The sequence below is a fragment of the Caretta caretta genome, chromosome 2 (genome assembly GCF_965140235.1).
Source record: "Caretta caretta isolate rCarCar2 chromosome 2, rCarCar1.hap1, whole genome shotgun sequence".
Lineage (NCBI taxonomy): Eukaryota > Metazoa > Chordata > Testudines > Cheloniidae > Caretta > Caretta caretta.
Window position 1 is genome coordinate 64,530,266 of NC_134207.1, and position 21,485 is coordinate 64,551,750.

At 39.3% G+C, this 21,485-nt stretch overlaps 1 protein-coding gene across 9 annotated transcripts in view; it reads right to left on the reverse strand.

Moving 5' to 3' along the window:
- NKAIN3 (sodium/potassium transporting ATPase interacting 3) overlaps positions 1-21,485 on the reverse strand; it is a 578,866-nt gene that overhangs the window by 291,861 nt on the left and 265,520 nt on the right. For all 9 annotated transcript variants that reach the window (XM_048840789.2, XM_048840786.2, XM_048840788.2 and 6 more), the window contains 2 exons: positions 17,053-17,190; positions 6,417-6,497 (listed from right to left, as the gene is read on the reverse strand). In XM_048840789.2, coding sequence (XP_048696746.1) covers positions 6,417-6,497; positions 17,053-17,190 — 219 coding nt within the window. The remainder of the gene's footprint in view (positions 1-6,416; positions 6,498-17,052; positions 17,191-21,485) is intronic.

Sequence of the window (21,485 nt, forward strand, 5' to 3'; positions counted from 1 at the left end):
TAAAAATGGGACGGGGGAACTGTATCCTCGAAAGCTGACTCTGAAAAGTATTTAGGTATCATAGCGGACAAGCAACTCAACAGGAGATCCTAATAAAATACTATGGCAAAAAGGGTTAGTGCAATCCTTAGAGTTACAAACAAGGGAGTAGTGAGGTAATTTCATCTGTACATACAGCATTTGTGAGACTGATACTGGGTGCAATTGTAGTGACCGCATTTTTAAAGGATATTGAAAAACTTGATTAGGGCACAGAAAACATCCATAAAAATGATTTGCGGTCTGGAGAAAATGCCTTACAGTGAGACACTTAAAAAGCTCAGTTTGTTTAATTTATCAAATAGAAGATTGAGGAGACTTGATTACAGTTTAAGTACCTCCACAGGGAGAAAATACCACATACTGAAGGGCTCTTTAATCTAGCAGAAAAAGTCATAACAAGAACCAATGGCGAGAAGCTAAAGCCTGACAAATTCAAATTAGAAATAAGGCACACATTTGAACAGTGAGGGCCACTGGAACAAATTACAAAGGGAAGTGGTGAATTCTCCATCTCTTGATTTCTTCAAATTACGACTGGATGGCTTTCTGCAGATATGGTTTAGCCAAACAAGTTATTGGGCTAAATACAGGAGTAAATGGGTGAAATTTAATGGCTGTGATACACAGGTGGTCAGACATAATGATCTAATGGTCCTGTAATAGCCCTAAATTCTATGAATCTATAACTCTGGATGTTCTCCTTATCCATATAAATGTCCACTTTTTGAATCCTGCCAAGCTCTTAATCTCAATGATACCATGTGACAGTGAGTTCTGATGGTGGTTTCAGTAAGAGTCTGTAGAATCCAACAAGATGAGACTTTCCTACCTCCTTCCTTTGCTACACAATTTGGGATTTTTTTTAGGACCATTTAAATTATTCAAATACTATACAATTCTTGAACATTTCTGCCAAAAGCCGAAGGGAATGGTCATGTACACCAACAAATATCAGAACAGCTTAAAAATTTACATTAGCAAATCTATCCATGTAACCAGCTTTTTAAACTGTACTTGTCACAGTGGTATCTGAGAATCTGGCTAGCCAAATGAAGATGGGTCATATGGGATGTCAGTTTTAAAATTAAAAATCAAGGTGTTATAAAAGAAAATGAATTCTGTTTAAACCAATATTGCAAAACTTAATGGCTTTAACTGTATGTAATCCCATGAGCCACTGTAAATGTCAGCTGAAAAAATATTAAATTCTGTTTTTTGCACCATCTGGAATTTATTCCCAATTAAGATCCTCAGCACTGTGAGTCTATCCGCTAAACACACTAATTAACATAAAAACGACATCTTCTGCAGTCTGAGTGGCATTTACTGGTGTTCTGTTTGTTCCACATGATGTTTTTCCAGAATGACCTGATGTTCAACTTGTACCACCAAAGGTTCAGCTAGTTGCAGGATTAACTCTCTTTCCAAGATTGAACAAATATTTCATAACTTAAATGGCACTGTAGTTTTACTGAAGTTCTGCAAAGTGGATCATCACAGATCAGACAGTAGGTATATTTGAGTAGTTGTCTGATTATGCTACTTAACATCTAAAACACCAAAATAAAACCAAAAGACAGCTGCTTCTTCTGGAATAAAAGTATATGGGCCTTGTGCTACTTGAATTTTACAGTGATGTAACTCCATAGACATCAATGCAGTTACACTGGTGTAAAGCTAGAGCATATTCCTAGAAGATTAGAATTCTTCTATTCTATAATTACCGGTAATTTTTAAGAGTGCATGAGTTAAGTATTTCCTGCACAGGTAACAATGATTTCAGTGCATTTTAAAGTTAGTAGTATCAATTGTATTTATTCTCTTTTTGTGTTGAATAACGTAAACTACATATTAAAAAGACAATATACTTTTGCACAGCTACACACTTACAAACACATGATCCTTTGAACATGCGTCTAATTTTTTGCAGTAACAGTTACTGTACAGTAATCATAAAGCAATGCATGCAGCTTCTGTTGATGCATATACTACTGATGTTAACCGAACATTAGAAATTACTGTTTAACTACGACTGCAGGGCATATCATCATTGCACAGAATTTTTGATTAACGGTCCCTACTACCACCCAAGGCCAAACTCATTATTTTGAAGCTCTGAAATGTTTCTGCATAACATTCCTAACATAACTTAGCAGTAAATTGGATTCCAGGTTTATTGCCAAAGTAGTTAAAAAAATTCAAAAGGTTGGTGTTTGAACAGAACATTAGGGAAAAATACTACATACAATTCACTTAGCATATTATTTCCCTTTATTGCATAGCAGCAACAGCAGGGGAAGAAGGGGACAATCTTCATAAAGAAGGGCATGCCAGAACTTTATTTTCTGGGAAAAATACAGTGTTAGACCTCTGCTGTAGGAAACGGTACAGCTATTATTAAGTATGTGGAATAAAAATAGACAAATGCCTTTAAATTTCTTTCACTTTTTTCCTTACTAAAGATGACTGAAATGAGAGAAAGAACTGCATCAGACAATGGATGAAAGTAAGACTGGGCTTGACTCTAATCTCATTTATGATAGTATAGCTTCATTGAGTTCAGTGGTGTTACTCCTGATATACAAGTAAAGGAAGGCCCATTACTTGTAATAAAACAAACAATTCAGAAGCACATTTATCACTTTTGGAGTAATAAAGAGTGTAAGGTGGAAAAGGTTCTAAAGTTCCCAAGAACAAGAAAGTGAAAAGTACTCCTTTTATCCCATCCAATCCATGCAAATTGTGGTTTCATAGGGGTAGATTAGGAAGAGCCAATATTTACCTAATGCTGCAAACATACATTAATTTATGACTCACAGAAACCCCCAAAACAGGCTAGTGCCTGTAACCAAACCAATCAGCTTAGACCTGTGAGATCTGTGTTGCGTATAACACAGGAGATATTGGCAACTGATGGCATCAACTAAAGCAGATAGATAGTGGAAACGTAGAAGATGAGTAAATAGTGGGTATGCAGTTCCAATCCCAGGAGAGATCCTAACCAAAAGCAACTGATATGAATCAGAGGTATATGGGAAGAAATGTTCAGCAGACTTGGCCATGAATGTATGTACCATGTCTAATAGCAAACACTATTATCACTATCAGCTCTGAAACGATGTTCTCACTGGTAGATGCGTTGTAAATTGAAATGATTATATTCAATTAAAAATACATCAGAGTAGAAAGAACAAATCATATCCATACCCAATGTATTACCCATTCAGGACTGAATTGTAACAGTAACAATGCCCCACACCTAAGTGCATACATCTGAACACCAAATGGAATCCATCTTCATGCATACCTGATCCACGGTTGGGTGCCTGTGTTATATCAATACGAAATCCATATTACAAACGAGCCTTATATTGCATTAATCAAGTGTATTCCACTGGTGTCCACCATGCAGCCCATATTGGCACCAGTGTCCGCTATGGCCCCATGTGCATAGCAAAAGTGTAAGCTAAAGCTGCTGTGAGCTCCTTGGGTGAAATCTTGGCCCCACAGAAGTTAAAGGGAGTTTTGCTATTGACTTCAAAAGGGCCAGGATTCCACCTCTTTAACTGCTGCCATTTTAGGGGAGGGGGTAGGTTTTATTTTAATTCACTATTCTTGGATGTCGTCTCAGGATTTCATTCTGACCACAGATTAATTTTTTTATCAAAGACAGAAGACATTAGCACTACAATAGGCCTTTATAATAATTTCTCATTGTAAAATAGCACCTTTTTGTAAAACGTGCTCCCTTTTAGAGATTATTAGATATAATTTGCACCATTATAAAATGTGTGTCATGCACCAGATGGAATAACTGGGCTCCAGATGTAGTTTGGTTTTCATCAGGAATGATCAGTCCATATTCCAATTCACACTGTTTTGTTTAGGAAATAACTTTAAAGCCCCATTTTTGTAGCTTTTGAAGTAAGTATTACATTAGTTCTCCTTTGGGAATTTAATTTCTATAGAGTCTTTAGCTCTTGTGGCACAGAGTACTATTTATTATAAAGGCCAGATCCTCAGCTGGTATAAACAATATAGTTCTATTGAAATCAATGTAGCTAGTCTCTATACACCAGCTGAGGATCTAGCCCATGAATGCATCTATAACCTTGTCTCTAACCTTCCACATAGCCGCAGAACTGTCTGCAAATTTGGAAAGCTTTGATTGTTTTATCATTCTTTTTAGCATATGTGCAATGTGCCTCAGGTGGCATGTGACCAGGATTCATCACCGAATTTGGTCTGCTGGTTGAATCAGTAGCTTCCCCGGCCCAGGGCAGGTACTGACAGGGAGTGTGACATGAATGCTGAGCTCACTGGAGAATATGAATTCCCTCACTATATTAATTTACTGTATTGCAAAGTTGGAGCCAGATATTGCTCGCATTGAAGTCCACTGTGAAACCCCAACTGACTGTAATAGGGAAGATATGTTCCACATCTCTTTGTTCTAAACAACTTCTGAAATTCTAATAGTTCTAGACCATGATGTAAGAATTCTAACAGACACAGAAAGTTAGCCTAAGTAGCAAGAATTTAAAATAATATTTTTTTAAATCCTTTGAGTAGTAAAATTGTGATATTATTCCACTACACTGTGATTTATCATACACTGTTAGTAAGACCACCCAAAATTGGAGTACAATGGTGAAACTGAATGATCTTCTGAACTTCTATTGATCAGGTCCTTAGTGACCTTTTGATCAGGTCCTTAGTGATGGCTGTGTTAAAACCAGCATATGTGAATGGCTAAAGTTTTTAATTCACATATGCTGGTTTTAACACAGCCATCACTAAGGACCTGATCAAAAGGTCACTAAGGACCTGATCAATAGAAGTCAATGGAAAGACTACTATTGATTTTGAGGAGCTAAGGATCAGACTTTAGAGTATTAAAATTCTTCGTAATACACTTTTGTTTTCTAGGCAATTGGTAAAAAGTAGCAGCGAAGGTCATCACACAACTGATATAAAAATAAACTTTTCTTAACTTGTGGTCACTTTAATGCTAAAGTCTAAGTAGTAAAGAAAAATTATATTGGTGATTTATTACCAGTCTGTCATTCTTGTGTGATGTCTATATTCATTTCATAGATTCATGGATTTTAAAGGATCAGTATCAACATCTAGTCTGACCTTTTGCATAGCATCAGCCCAGTAATTCCTGCATCAACCCCGAAACTCCTGGTTGAGCTGCAGCATCTCTTTTAGAAAGCATATTTGCAGATGGGAGAAGAATAGCTACAGCTTCTAATTTAGAAGTTTAATCAACAAACAAAGAGAAACCCATCGCTGGATATACTGAAGCAAATTTTCAATGGATATCTTACTGTGTGATTAAATTATGTTTTCTTTGTTATAAAATGGACTTCACCAGATCTTTTGTTTGACAAATACTATGATGACTTTTCCTGATTAATAATAAAGGATCTAAACCACATATGATCTCATGTTAGCCAGTTGAAGTTTGTACTTTTATAAGATAATACTATGAATTCACAGCCATGTACTTAATATTGCCAAGTCTGAGAATGTTAGTAGCCACACTAATTCTAAGAATGTTTTTCCTTTGTGTTAATGGGTTACAGCATGAAAAAGTGTTCTAGATCATGTTCATATGAATATGGCAAATAAATTGATTTTGTTGAGTTTGTTTTGCTAGGATGAAAATCAGAGGATGTTGTACAGAAGTCACTGTGGATACAATGTGGTTAACTATAAACTATATCAACATAAGTGCTACATGGTATGAAAGTAATATGTACATTGATGCTTCCAGCAAACACTTCTGCTCTAATCAGGACTTTGAAAAAGGACTCAGCAAACTAAAATACTGAGTACACAGTAAAGGGAAGCTTGACTCATATGTGCAAAAATGTCATCTTTTCTTGTTCAATTTTGTTTTACTGAATTAGAATTTTTACACTGAGACCAATTTGCTCAACAAGTTGTCGCATTAACCTTATTAATCAATGTCTTTATCTGCTTCCAAACCAGCCCCAGAACATTCAGGACCATATTTCATGTACTCATTCAAAGCATCTGCTAAAGAGATATTGTATGTTTTTTTAACAAAATAATCGTCAACCTGATAAAGTGGATTCAGCAGCAAGCTTTACTTTAGAGAGACACAGATGTTCAGTTTACTTACATTTACTTATTTCCAACCTATGAATATTGACTACTACAGACAAGTTGATATACTGGAGTTCTAGCTAGAAAAAAAAACAACCTTTGAAGCTCTGATTACATGTAAAAAGAGCACACTAATTTTTCTCCTGGATCTAGTAATTTAGAACACTCTAGCATTGTTGCTATCAAAGTACAATCATTTGCTCCCCCACAACCCTCAAGAATTATAAGGGACCTACCTTAGAAAGCCCGCCTACTTCCAAATAGAAGCAGATAATGAAAACATTCCAGGTGACCCAGAGGGCAGTCCACACCGTGTACTAGACAAAAAGCCAGATGACAGCAAAAAAGAAAGAAAAATAAAATGTGAAGATGGAAGGGCTTTATACTGAGCAGATCATTACTTTTTTTTAGAAAATATATCAATAAATATAGTTATTCTAAGAACCAACAAACAGAGAGAGTCCAGAAACAGAGTTCTCCTGGCTCAAGTCCCCTAAGAACCATAACAAATTATAAATCCAATAAGAGTAACAGACCTGGCCAATCTCCTGTACGTTACAGAGAAGATCAGTGTACTACCTGAGGCCTGCTTTTAACCTTTTATTTAAACAGCAATAAAACTGTTAAAATTACTGTAGTCTATCTGCAGTAAAGGTTTTGGCTTTTTATCATCATTATTTACTTAAATGGGATATTGTCATTATCATCACTATAGACTCTATATCAAAGGCAATAACTGATGTATATGTATGCAGTAACCAAGTTGTGATGTAATGTGTACTTCGGTGCACAGAGCAGCTAATACCAATGTGCCAGCATCTTACTCAGGTTTAGCCATAATGGTTCACAAAAGCAGATTTCAAAATAGGCAGGGGAAATCCATTTTTTAAAACCATATTAGAGAACTGCACATGTCTACATTAACATGTCACCTGATATTTAGTAGTAATGGGACAGCTGCTTCATACTTCCTACCAGGACAAATCCTGAAAGACCTGAGCCTGTTCCCCCAACTTCATTTCCAGAAATGTGTTGCTTGAAATTTCCCAAATAAATTCAGCCTGAGGTGGACACCCATCACAGACAATTTCAGCCCAAATAGTTAACATTTGGCAAAGTTATAAGCAACTGCAAATAGGATCGTATAATGGGAAACCTCAGGCAACCTTAATAATAGGCCACTAGCTCTGTGTGAAATATTTCATGAGGTAGACTTGCTTGTTTAAATTTGTTTCTTTTTCTCTTTTGAAATTCTGCTATTATATACATATCAATTCTGTCTCAGACCTATATCTATAAATATGTACAAATGAATATAATAATAAGGGCACATTTATATAGCTCCTTTCATTCTGAGGGTTCTCAAAGCATTTTTCATATTTAAACTGATACAGAAATGACATTTAATCCCACAGTGAATTGCAGCCATTTTTGGAGTAAAACACAGCAACTGTTTAACAATGTACAGTGCCACTAAGGAGTTTAGGACAAAAAGCGTGCAACCGAAAGGTAGGACATTCCAGCGTTCATATTTGGCTAGGATACTGACATTAATACTTTAGTTTTTATGAAAAATGGCCATAGGTAGCCATTCAATTTTATATCTCATCTGAAATGCAGTACCTCCAGTAACACAGTGTCCCTGACTCTAGAACAGCATATTGGCTCAGTGCTAATTCAAGGGAAGAGAGGCAACTACAGAGTCATACATCTAGGTGTGCCCTGGAGGTATCACAAGTATTGATAGAGCCCAACTCAATTTATGAGAGATGAGCGGGAATCATAGAACAAGGCAATATGATAGAACATGAATACTGTCAGTGCAGGATTTACCAAAGTATTATATTCACACAGCAGCTTTGAATACCTAAATATTTTGAAGCTGTAAGGTTCTGTGTGGAATTACTTTTCCTTGATCAATGTATATGGAATTTCTATATGTCCTAATTTCTTTCTGTTTTAAATCTAACTCTCTCTAGGTGTTTATACTGCACACATCACCAAGCTATAACCGCACCTCATGTATCATATTATTTAATAGAGTAAATTAAGTGAATTAGATCCACTCTCAGTTTAGGTTAAAGTGTTTTATTTTCACATCTCATTGTACAATAATACATTTATGCTGAGCTGGGCCAGGTTTGCACCGTCTTAACCATATGACTCATCATTTTGAGTGTTTTTCAATTTCATCACAGTGCTAGAAAAAAAAAACTTTAACAAGTATTCCGTTACCATTATTAATTGATTCTAACAGCTTAGAAATATTGCTAGCTATGGGGAGTTCTGTGAAGAAAGGAAAAGAATGTACAGAGAAATGGACCATGGTGTAACGTCACAGCTGTGTGATTAGTATATTACATTGTGGGTTAGAATTCAAATTTAGTTCTTCTTTGTTCTTTGCAAATTAATATTTGTAAAAAATTTGAAATGAGCTAATATAAGAAAATTATGAACCAGTTTTTCATTTTGATGCCCACCGGGAACTTTGGCCAGATTAATCTCATCCACAAAGTTTTCAAGTGTGATAAATGTTATATCTGCTAAATGACACGGTGGATTGTTTTCTGAGATGTATTTAAATTAGAAGTTAATACCAAAAAAGAGTTAAATAATGGAACTTTTTGACTTAAGGTGAGCAAAATATTCAGAGTTAAGGCTGTCATTCCATTCCATCTTTCTCTCACCATCGTTTGGCTAGGTTGCACTAAGGGTCTCAGACCTTTGCAGAACATTACACAGAAGTGATGGCTGGACATGACTTCTTCCATCCTGGAAGCCCATGGGATTGTGCCTTTTCTTGCAGGTGCAGCGCTGGCCACGTGATCCTTGCTTTCATCATGTTAAGGCAGTGTTTCTCAAGCCTTCTTATGGCGTGATCCCCTTTGCACTCACCTCTGTTAATGCGACCCCCGATACTTAGTATTCAGGTTGCCTTTGCACAAATGAACACTGCATTTTAATAGTCTACTTTGAAAACTATGGATGGGTAGCCAGGCCCAGATTAACTAACGTGCATTCAGCGTACTTGCACTGGGCCCCCATTTGAGAGGCTCCCCTGACCACCAAACCAAAGAAAAAAAAAGGAACGGTGAACTAGTGGCCTGGGGACCACATTCAGCCCACTAGATCATTTTATTTGGCCTGCCACCTCACGTGCCTGCCACCCCACTTTCTGATCTCACCACATTGGCTCCTGCATCCTCCACATGGAGCCAGTGACCAGAAAAGGCGTGTTGCCACAGATGCTGTGAGAGTGCTCTGTTGTTTCAGTTGCAGTTAATGCTGCTTCACTGCCCCTAACACTGTTTGCTTAGAAGCTTTCTCACATTTTCTTTCCCCCCTCATCTTGTGACCCTCCTAATACCCTTTTGCAAAAACTGCTGCCTTAAAGGCAAGAGTGCATCTACCGCAACATGTGTTAGCTGGGCCAATTGTGAAGGGCACCCAGAAGCAGCATGTAGCAACCTCTTTGCCAAATGGGGCAAAGAAACAAGAACATGCCACAATTATTAATAAACTTAACACTACATTGGGGGCCAGTTGAATTCAAGGTCCATTTCAGGATATTGGTCCTCATGATCAAAGACCTGAAAGACCTGTGGCCTGGATACTGTTGTAATAACTGGGCCTACAAATTTACCCTAATTGTGAGCTCAGCTGTGAAAAGTGAGTGTAAGTTCATAAGACGACACAATAACCTATAACAACAAATGTTAATGGGAAAAGATGCAAAAGTGAAACAAAAAGACTGAATTAATCAAAACAAAAAGACCCGCTGAAATAACTCAAAGGTTATATTAAGATCGTGCTTGGTAAACAAGAAAAGTGTGAAACTGAAAAATCTATAAACCAAAACTGGTGTTTCTGAAAATGGATAAATTTGGTGGACAAATAATGAGGGGATGGGCTATTTTGCCAACCACTCCCATTTTTCAGTCTTTAAAGAAAGAAACTTTGCAGAGAAAAAATGGCTACTGGAGTGAATTTCACCATCATGGCTGCCACCTTACCATCTCCTGGGACCCCAGGCCTTTGTCATCTTGATCTTGAGAGATGTCCTGATCAAAATGGACCAGTCCGAGGACCCAGATGACATCACCACCTCTAGTAGCTCCATCTAAATCCTGAATACTGATTGGGATGTTGATACTTTGTCTCTCCCCTCCACATCCATGTGTCCTTTCCGCCCCCCCCCCCTTATTTCTTCTCTTTCTATCCCTCTCCTTATGCCTTCTGTCTAATAAAAGTCTGGCTTAGATGGCCAAGACTGTATATTTTGCAGCATTACTGTAAGCTTGTGACCAGAAAGATCCAACTAAAAGCAAAGCCCTGAACATCCTGATGCTGGTATAAGTTTGCCAGATCTCAGAGTGGTTGATGAGACCGTGTATTGTGCCTGTGTTTTTCCAGCTGGCAGGTTGCAAGTGAAAATCAGCAGCATGGACCAGAGCTGCATTTTCTATCTTTGCTGTTCTTCTCTCCCCATTTTTGTGCGTGTTCATCTTTTAGGTTTCAGAGTAACAGCCGTGTTAGTCTGTATTCGCAAAAAGAAAAGGAGTACTTGTGGCACCTTAGAGACTAACCAATTTATTTGAGCATGAGCTTTCGTGAGCTACAGCTCACTTCATCGGATGCATACCGTGGAAACTGCAGCAGACTTTATATACACACAGAGAATATGAAACAATACCTCCTCCCAGCCCACTGTCCTGCTGGTAATAGCTTATCTAAAGTGATCATCAGGTTGGGCCATTTCCAGCACAAATCCAGGTTTTCTCACCCTCCACCCCCCCACACAAATTCACTCTCCTGCTGGTGATAGCCCATCCAAAGTGACAACTCTTTACACAATGTGCATGATAATCAAGTTGGGCCATTTCCTGCACAAATCCAGGTTCTCTCACCCCTTCACCCCCCTCCCAAAAACCACACACACAAACTCACTCTCCTGCTGGTAATAGCTCATCCAAACTGACCACTCTCCAAGTTTAAATCCAAGTTAAACCAGAACATCTGGGGGGGGGGGGGGCATAGGAAAAAACAAGGGGAAATAGGCTACCTTGCATAATGACTTAGCCACTCCCAGTCTCTATTTAAGCCTAAATTAATAGTATCCAATTTGCAAATGAATTCCAATTCAGCAGTTTCTCGCTGGAGTCTGGATTTGAAGTTTTTTTGTTTTAAGATAGCGACCTTCATGTCTGTGACTGCGTGACCAGAGAGATTGAAGTGTTCTCCGACTGGTTTATGAATGTTATAATTCTTGACATCTGATTTGTGTACATTTATTCTTTTACGTAGAGACTGTCCAGTTTGACCAATGTAAATGGCAGAGGGGCATTGCTGGCAAATGATGGCATATATCACATTGGTGGATGTGCAGGTGAACGAGCCTCTGATAGTGTGGCTGATGTTATTAGGCCCTGTGATGGTGTCCCCTGAATAGATATGTGGGCACAATTGGCAACGGGCTTTGTTGCAAGGATAAGTTCCTGGGTTAGACTCCAGCGAGAAACTGCTGAATTGGAATTCATTTGCAAATTGGATACTATTAATTTAGGCTTAAATAGAGACTGGGAGTGGCTAAGTCATTATGCAAGGTAGCCTATTTCCCCTTGTTTTTTCCTACGCCCCCCCCCCCCAGATGTTCTGGTTTAACTTGGATTTAAACTTGGAGAGTGGTCAGTTTGGATGAGCTATTACCAGCAGGAGAGTGAGTTTGTGTGTGTGGTTTTTGGGAGGGGGGTGAGAGAACCTGGATTTGTGCAGGAAATGGCCCAACTTGATTATCATGCACATTGTGTAAAGAGTTGTCACTTTGGATGGGCTATCACCAGCAGGAGAGTGAATTTGTGTGGGGGGGTGGAGGGTGAGAAAACCTGGATTTGTGCTGGAAATGGCCCAACCTGATGATCACTTTAGATAAGCTATTACCAGCAGGACAGTGGGCTGGGAGGAGGTATTGTTTCATATTCTCTGTGTGTATATAAAGTCTGCTGCAGTTTCCACGGTCTGCATCCGATGAAGTGAGCTGTAGCTCACGAAAGCTCATGCTCAAATAAATTGGTTAGTCTCTAAGGTGCCACAAGTACTCCTTTTCTTTCATCTTTTAGGAAACACTAACAGCAGCAGCAACAAGGACAGCACATCTCAACTGACTTATTCTCTTTTTCTCAAAAAGGACAGTTATTATCATCTTTGATACCATCTAAAAGATTGTCCAGCAAGGGGTTTTCTCCTAAAAACTCTCGCCAGCTAACGGGAAAGGGAACAAAGAGGGCAGTGAAAATGAAAGCCTGATTTAATAGTTTACATTTCAAACGCTTTAGCTGTTTTCCCCTCTTTTCTGTCTCTTTAATAAGAATTTTAATGTTGTGTTTGCCATCGTACTAAGCAGGCTGAGGCCTCTGTATACCAAACCCCGAACCTTGTTTGAAACTGTTTAAGTTTGAACCATGACTGGGTTATGTTAACACCTCTGACATTTTGGGCCCATTTATTCCATCTAAATTAAATACCACAGCACCTTAGATAATAGCTCTTTCCCTGACCTGGTAGAACAATTGCAATCAGCAGAGATGCTTCAAGTGTCAGTCAGCAGGGTGGAGGTCTGAGAGACAGGGCCAGGGTTTTCTCAGAGGAAGGATCTCAGCAGGAATTAGCTCTTGCTGGAGATCAGTCTCAGCCCAAGTTTTACAACCTTCAGAGTATGAGGCAAGCCACATTTTCCTGTTTGGTCCTTTCCTTGACTAAGTTAAGTACTAATCTGGCACTCTCTGAAGCTAAACTTATTTAGGAGGCATTTCTGAGATAGAAGAAGAGAAGAATTACTCATGTAATAACAACAATTTATGCGCAGTCATACTCAGACTTGAGAGTTTTAAAAGATGCAGTGTCAGCCTTAACTCTGATTTACCTTGCTTTTGTTAAGTCAAACATTTAACACATGTATTCATTTCTTTCATAATTCTGCAATACGGTAAATGTAAAATTTGTGTGTGAAGAGCATTACAGAGGGAGCAGGGTGGGAACTTCACTATAAGTGATCTAGGCACAGAAAAAGCACTAGTCACAGCCTCCCTTACACACAAAGGCTTGATCTATTAAAGGTCTCATGCTGAGGACAAAGCAGGCCCTTCAAAGCCTCTGGAAAACATATTATACAATAATATTACAAATAAAATCTACACACATACATATATATATACACACACACATACTATGGATCGGTGTCTATTAGGAATTGATATGAAATGCTAATTACTTTACATTCTTTCCTTAGATAGGATCAGGTAGACATAGAGGGCAAATTAATTGCAGTGAAAATCATCAGGGAACACAATATACACTACTACATTTTTTTCCTGAAATATTTGGTTGCTTTTCCAGTTAAACTGGATCTGATTAAGTCAGCTCCTGGATTTGAGTCAATCAGAGAAGATGACTCCGAAAGCCTGATTCAATATATTTCCTCTGCTAAGTCAGTTGAGTTGAGTCCTTGTTCTAATGTGTAATATCTGTCACTAAGGGACTTAGGGACAGATTTTCAAAAGCATTAAAGTGCCTAAAGATGCAGTTAAATTCCTAGTGGGATTTTCAGAAGTCCCTAAGTGAGTTAGGTGGTTAAATCCCTTTAGAAAATCCCACTAGGTCTTTAGCTACATCTTTAAGCACCTAGCTATCTTTGAAAATCAGGCCCTTGTTATATATTTGCAATAACCAGATTTTGAGTTGCCAATAACCAGTCTGCTTGTCAGCAAACTCCATTTTTACCCCTATGGCCCTGAACTGTGATATAATCAGATCTTAGAATCTGACAGGCAAACCTCATCATCCCTTGGGCTGGACTCCTTCACTGTCTCTTGCTTAGCTCACAGTGGAACATATCAAAAGTTAATATAACCCAGAGCTGTTTGAACAAGCATGCTTCCATACTGTGGATCCCTTTCAGGAATCTGGGGACAGCTGCAAACGGCAAAGCCCCAGGAAGCACAGCTTCTGAAGGAGCATGGACTTTTGTGGGGGAGGCTATGTAGGATTTAAGGATCTGAGCCTGTCACTTCACTGGTAGTTTTGTCTGAGTAAAGACTGAGTAAATAAAGTAAGTAATACCACAGTGTACACAGACAATGACAGTCCAAGCAAACTGCTTTATGGGTAGAGCTGGGCAGGAATTTTTTGTCAAAACAGCTTTTTGTCAAAAATGCTGATTCATCAAAACAGAAAATATTCACTGAAATGTATCCATTTTGACTACACTTTTGTTGGGTATGTTTCTCAGGTTTAGAATGGAATTTCCAGTCAAAACCAAAGAGACAGAGAACAACTCATCCCAGCACAGCCAATCATTCATCTAGCATATGGGAGACACTAGTCCAAGACCTTGCTGTGTACCAGGGACTTGAACCTGTACCAGTCACATCCCAGGTAAATATCATACCATCAGGCTATAGAATCAGTTTCTTGCTAGCCTACTGAATATTTAATTATTGCACCAAGTGGACCAGCTCCGACAGAGGAGAGTAAAAGAGCCCCACTAGCCAATAGCCCAGTGCTCTCCTGGATTGTCGGGGGGGAGGGATAGCTCAGTGGTTTGGCCTGCTAAACCCAAGGTCATGAGCTCAATCCTTGAGGGGGCCGTTTGGGATCTGGGGCAAAAATTGGGGATTGATCCTGCTTTGAGCAGGGGGTTGGACTAGATGACCTCCTGAGGTCCCTTCCAACCCTGATATTCTATGAAACCCAGGTTCAAGACCTTGATATGAATCAGACAGAGCAAGGATGCAAACCTTTTTATTTATGGAGTTTTGCATCTCTAGTTATAAAACAACTTTTTATAAATGTTGCCTTTAAAATGTACTTTTACACTAAAAATAATATAAAGAAACAGTTGGTTAATGTGCTGTGTTTCATCTTTTATGCTGAACAAAAAGAAAGAGTTTTAACAGGGGAAGATGCATGGTTAGTGCTGGGACTGGGGGCTCAGGAGATTATTTCTGCCTCTGCCCCCAGACCTGTTGTGTAACTTTGAGCAAGACACTACGGGTGTGTCTACACTTAGGGCTGCGGGTGTGATTCCCAGCTCGAGGAGACATACTCGCTCTAGCTCAAGCCAGCATGCTAAAAATAGTAGTGTAGTCTCAGAAGCACTGGCAGGGTGAGTGGCAAGAGGGGCTAGCTCAGCTGCCTTGAGTACAGACCTGTCTGGAGCCCATGGACATGTATTTGCGTGGCTAGCCTGAGCCACTGCCCAGGCTACTGTGGCTATACTACTACTCTTAGCTCTCTAGCTCTCACTGAGCCAGTATAAGTGTCTCCTCGAGCTAGGAATCACGCCCCCCTCCCCCGCCCCAGCCCCAGCTCCATGTGTAGATATACCCTTAATCTTTCTGTGCCTCAGTTTTCTCACATCTAAATGGGCAAAATAATGGGAGAATAATACATTCATGTCTGTAAAGCACCATTCTCCAATGGAAGTGTAAGCTAAAAGTGCAAAATAATACTTTTATCACTCCCTTCTAAATTCTTTATAAATGTTCATGAAGTTTAACAAAAGTGAGTATAAAAAAACCTCAATGTTACATTCAGACCACTTTTTTCTCAGGGGAGCTCTCCCCCCCTTTTTTTTTTTTTAGAAATAACAAAAAGTTACAGGAATCAACACTGGAATTTTTGATTCCTGGCTGGATTGAGATTGTATGTTTCTCAGAGGTAATATATCTTACTTCAAGTTACATACATCAGGGGCAGGTCCTTGGTGACAATTTATACCAGTTTAGGATCAGACCCATAATATACAACAGCTATTGGCAAAGTTAGAGACAACTGCAAGAAAGTCATCTCAGGAGTCAGTGTTCTCTGTGATCATAGGAATGCAGGAACTGGCATAGTGCATCATGCTAGAGGTGCATCTAGTCTAATATCTTGGATCCAAGAGTCGCCAGTACCAGTTGTTTAACAGAAAGGTGAAACTATATATTGTGAAATAACTAGCCCATAAATAATTTTTTCCCCAATTCCTGTCAGCTACAGGCTGTCTTATGGCTAAAAATATGACAATTGATAGCCCTCAGGTTTTTTTTTCAGTCTAGTCTAACTCTGGATATTCTCATTATCCATATAAATGTTTAATCCCTTTTTTGAATCCTATGAAGATGTTGGTCTTAATTGTGTTTAGGCATGGAAGGATTAGATTTTTTATTAGTGAATGTCAGTAACCGTTGATTTCTCCACACACGCACAGAGTGATGAAAAAATACATCCAACAATAATAATCAAAATTTACAGGTAGGCAAAGAAAGAAAAGTAGTGTCTGAGACCTTATTAGAGTTTGATTTAAGGATATTTCGTTTATATAGTTTGACATGTGATATTGACAATTTGTGTTTTAATGGCTATAATGCTTTACTATTTTTAATCTGAATGTCTACTGTCATTAAATAAGTGTTGTCTCATTCCCCCATAGTCTGCCCATGCATAATTTCCTGTAATTGCAAAAAAATAAATAAATGCTTAAACCCCATAATTTTGCATAACTGTGAACATTTTAATCGATAAAAAAACAAAATGCTTAAAAATAAACATAGATATTTTCCTTTGAAATTATAAAAAGGTAAGAATTGAATTCTGCCAAGCCTAATTATATTTGTGGCAGTGAGTTCTACAGGTTAACTACCCTGGATAGTTTTCTATACCTCAAAACCAGATCTCATTTACTGGGCCATAAGTTTCAAAATGATGGATAACTGGAGACCTCAAAAGATAATGCAGAAAGGATCATTCATATGTTTTCAAGCATAAAATATATGTTTTGTCATTTAAGAGGTTTTAAAGCCTACTATGAACACAAAGTCAATAAGAGAGACTTACCACAACTATGTATCGAGGCCTAAACTGGATGGTTCCAAACAAACCCAATATGACAATTATTATATGTAGAAAATTGCCAAGAATAGGAGCCCACTGGAAGCCAAGAAAGTCAAAGATCTGCCTCTCTAATGCAGCCAGCTGTAAGGAAACACATAACAAGACATTAACAGTTTAATTTGGGGTTATTCAGAATATTTGTTATTTTTATGTCATTGCATGAGACTCTACCAGATTGACTTGGATTGGAGTTCTGTGGAGGCTGGAATTCTGAGAGCTGGACTGATAACTGAACATGTTTGCTTAACTCGTATACCAATTATTTTAGCGATAGAGCACTTAAAAATATTTCTAGTTACATTGCCCCCTGGCTGATTTCAGTATTGTCTCACAGCTTAGCAGATAACCAAAGACTGGTAAATTCTCATCCAGAATTAACTTGTCCTGGTCTGCTGGGAGCAATGTTTGCTGATATTTATTTATTTAAATACAAAAATTGTTTCAAACAGCTATCAATATAGATAATGCCATCACGTTTCCCTCACTGTTATCATCCTTCCTCCCCTATTCCTTTCATTTTGTTGCATCTAGTCTTAATTATATTGTAAGATGTTTGGTCTCTCGCTATGGGTGAGATTCTCACCCACTCTTTGGCCTATTTACACTGGGTAAAAAGGTCAGAGCAGCACAGAGTGGCTCTAAAACCCCAGATCCAGCTAGGGGAGGATTTCCCTGGCATAGGAACTGAGGAAGCTGGCTGTCCTCCAAAGACCTCGTCTCAAGCCCTGGCATAGGGACAGGGACAGGAAGCTGTGGTAACGGCAGGGCCACAGCATGTAGTGCTGTGGAGACTGTGGGCATCACTGTTGCCCAGAGGCGGCTGGGAACAAATTGATGGACCACTGTTAGCCGCTCAGGACCGTGTAGGTTATGCCAGGGGCCACTTCAGCATACTACCTTATTCCCCCTCCTCCCAGGCTGAAAGTTCTGTGCTGTGCCTCTTACGGGAGCAGTATAGAATCTCACCCTATATTTTTGTAGACCCCAATGGCATCCATATCAAGACTGGGCCATCCAGGTGCTACTATAAATTTAAAACCATGATCATTTCTAGCAAAAAGTCTGGACTAGAAACCTCTCCCCTGCTCACCTCCTTTGCAAATACAGGTTTTTAAACATCTTTGCATCAATGTTACTATTTTGATTCTCCAGCACTCACTCTTGACGGTCCAAAAATTGCTGTAAAGATACTAAAATCAGCTTTTCTGGCAATTCACTTGTTGAGTGTTAAATCTGGTTCAATATTTTTCCAGATGTAGCAAAACATTTTTGAGCTGCTAAACAAAATACCATGACTGAATTTCTATGCATGCCAGAAAGAAAAGGAGTACTTGTGGCACCTTAGAGACTAACCAATTTATTTGAGCATGAGCTTTCGTGAGCCACAGCTCACTTCATCAGATGTGTACCGTGGAAACTGCAGCAGACTTTATATACACACAGAGAATATGAAACAATACCTCCTCCCACCCCACTGTCCTGCTGGTAATAGCTTATCTAAAGTGATCAGCAGGTGGGCCATTTCCAGCACAAATCCAGGTTTTCTCACCCTCCACCCCCCCACACAAATTCACTCTCCTGCTGGTGATAGCCCATCCAAAGTGACAACTCTTTACATAATCAAGTCAGGCTATTTCCTGCATAGATCCAGGTTTTCTCACTTCCCCCCCACCCCCAAACACACACAAACTCACTCTCCTGCTGGTAATAGCTCATCTAAACTGACCACTCTCCAAGTTTAAATCCAAGTTAAACCAGAATATCTGGGGGGGGGGGGGGTAGGAAAAAACAAGAGGAAACAGGCTACCTTGCATAATGACTTAGCCACTCCCAGTCTCTATTTAAGCCTAAATTAATAGTATCCAATTTGCAAATGAATTCCAATTCAGCAGTTTCTCGCTGGAGTCTGGATTTGAAGTTTTTTTGTTTTAAGATAGCGACCTTCATGTCTGTGATTGCGTGACCAGAGAGATTGAAGTGTTCTCCGACTGGTTTATGAATGTTATAATTCTTGACATCTGATTTGTGTCCATTTATTCTTTTACGTAGAGACTGTCCAGTTTGACCAATGTACATGGCAGAGGGGCATTGCTGGCACATGATGGCATATATCACATTGGTGGATGTGCAGGTGAATGAGCCTCTGATAGTGTGGCTGATGTTATTAGGCCCTGTGATGGTGTCCCCTGAATAGATATGTGGGCACAATTGGCAACGGGCTTTGTTGCAAGGATAAGTTCCTGGGTTAGTGGTTCTGTTGTGTGGTATGTGGTTGTTGGTGAGTATTTGCTTCAGGTTGCGGGGCTGTCTGTAGGCAAGGACTGGCCTGTCTCCCAAGACTTGTGAGAGTGTTGGGTCATCCTTTAGGATAGGTTGTAGATCCTTAATAATGCGTTGGAGGGGTTTTAGTTGGGGGCTGAAGGTGACCGCTAGTGGCGTTCTGTTATTTTCTTTGTTAGGCCTGTCCTGTAGTAGGTAACTTCTGGGCATGCCAGAGTTTGTTACACTTGATTTTACTTATATTGTTACGTACCCTAAAAATTACCAAAATATGCACTTAAAATATTGATACTTAGGCAGATGGAGAGTGTACAGCCCAATGAATACCAACCAAATCAATATCATATGTGGGTATATCATTTAGTTCAAACATTTTATTTTACACATAATGGACCATACTCATTTATAGGCTTTGAACATATTTAGCTGAGAGTGAATCTGGCCCGTTCTCTTTAAAACTCAGCCAGTGGGGAAGAGCTCTTTTTTCTGGTCTCATTTGTTGGGCTGTTTTCTCCTATTCATTAAATTATTTGTTACTATCCCCAAAACCCACAGAATGCATGACTGGTGAAGATCTACGGAAATCTTGAGAGGAAAGGGATGGGTAGTACTATTGTGCTGTTTCAAAAATCTACCCTCTTCTAGGTTATAAAACCTTATTTGTGCATTTGGAAAGTACATAGCACACTGTAGGCATTACCTAAAACAAATAACTAATAACAATAACAACACTAATGGTAACAGAAGGACAGCATTTCTAGTTCAAGTGCACCAAATAATGCACTTGCACAGCTATTATTATTATTTCTATTGTGGTAGCACCTAAAAGTAACTCTCAAACAGAGATTAAGGCCACCCACCTTTAAACACCTGTGATAGGGTCGGGCCAGATGGCTACAGGAGAGTAATAGAAGGCAGATATATTAGCCCCAGGTTAAGTAGGTCCCTTTTCCCTGGGTAAGGTAACAGGGAAGGTACCAGAACAATCAGGAACCTTCTGGAGACAATTAAGACAGGCTGATTAGAACACCTGCAGCCAATCAAGAAGCTGCTAGAATTAATTAAGGCAGGTTAATCAGGGCACCTGGGTTTTAAAAAGGAACTCACTTCAGTTTGTGGTGTGCGTGTGAGGAGCTGGGAGCAAGAGGCACTAGGAGCTGAGAGTGAGAACATGGACTGTTGGAGGACTGAGGTGTACAAGCATTATCAGACATCAGGAGGAAGGTCCTATGGTGAGGATAAAGAAGGTGTTGGTTGGGAGGAGGCCATGGGGAAGTAGCCCAGGGAGTTGTAACTGTCGCACAGCTGTTCCAGGAGGCACTCTAGACAGCTGCATTCCACAGGGCCCTGGGCTGGAACCCAGAGTAGAGGGCGGGCCCAGGTTCCTTCCAAATCCTCCCAACTCCTGGTCAGACACAGGAGGAGTTGACCTGGACTGTGGGTTCAGAAAAACGGCCAAGCTGAGGGCTGTTGTGAAGCTCCAAGGCAAGCAAATCCGCCAATAAGTGCAAGACCCACCAAGGTAGAGCAGGAACTTTGTCACACACCCTAGTTACAAGTAACTAACCCAGACAATCCCGGCTCCAGAAAGCTCACAACTTGAATTTAAACAATAAGTTACAATAAGCAGATAAATAAGCAGATAAATGGGAGAGGGGGAAGCAAGTGCGTGGATATGGTAACACTAGGTACAAGTGGGTTTGCATAAGTAGTAGTTTCAGTAGTCACAGGTGACTATCAACCTAATCCATGCCGGGTAGTAAGGACTGATAGGTAAAGAAAAGTTATAAGGAGGAATTTGGAGCCATATACTTATAAGCTGGTTGACAAGTCACCAAAATATTTTTGCTGATAAATGCCCTTTTGCTAAAAAGAAATGTTCAAAAGAAAATTTCTGCTTTCTTCTGCAATTACAAAACCCTGATTTTTTTCAGATTTTGGCAATCAAAAACAAAAACTTTGTGGTTTTCAGTTTTTGAAAACCAATTTTTTTCAGTTCTTAGGTAATGAAAACCTGAAAAAAAGTTTGTGAAAAATGTTGATGAAAACTTAAAATAAACTTTCTTCAGAAATTTACAGAAGATAAACTACATTTC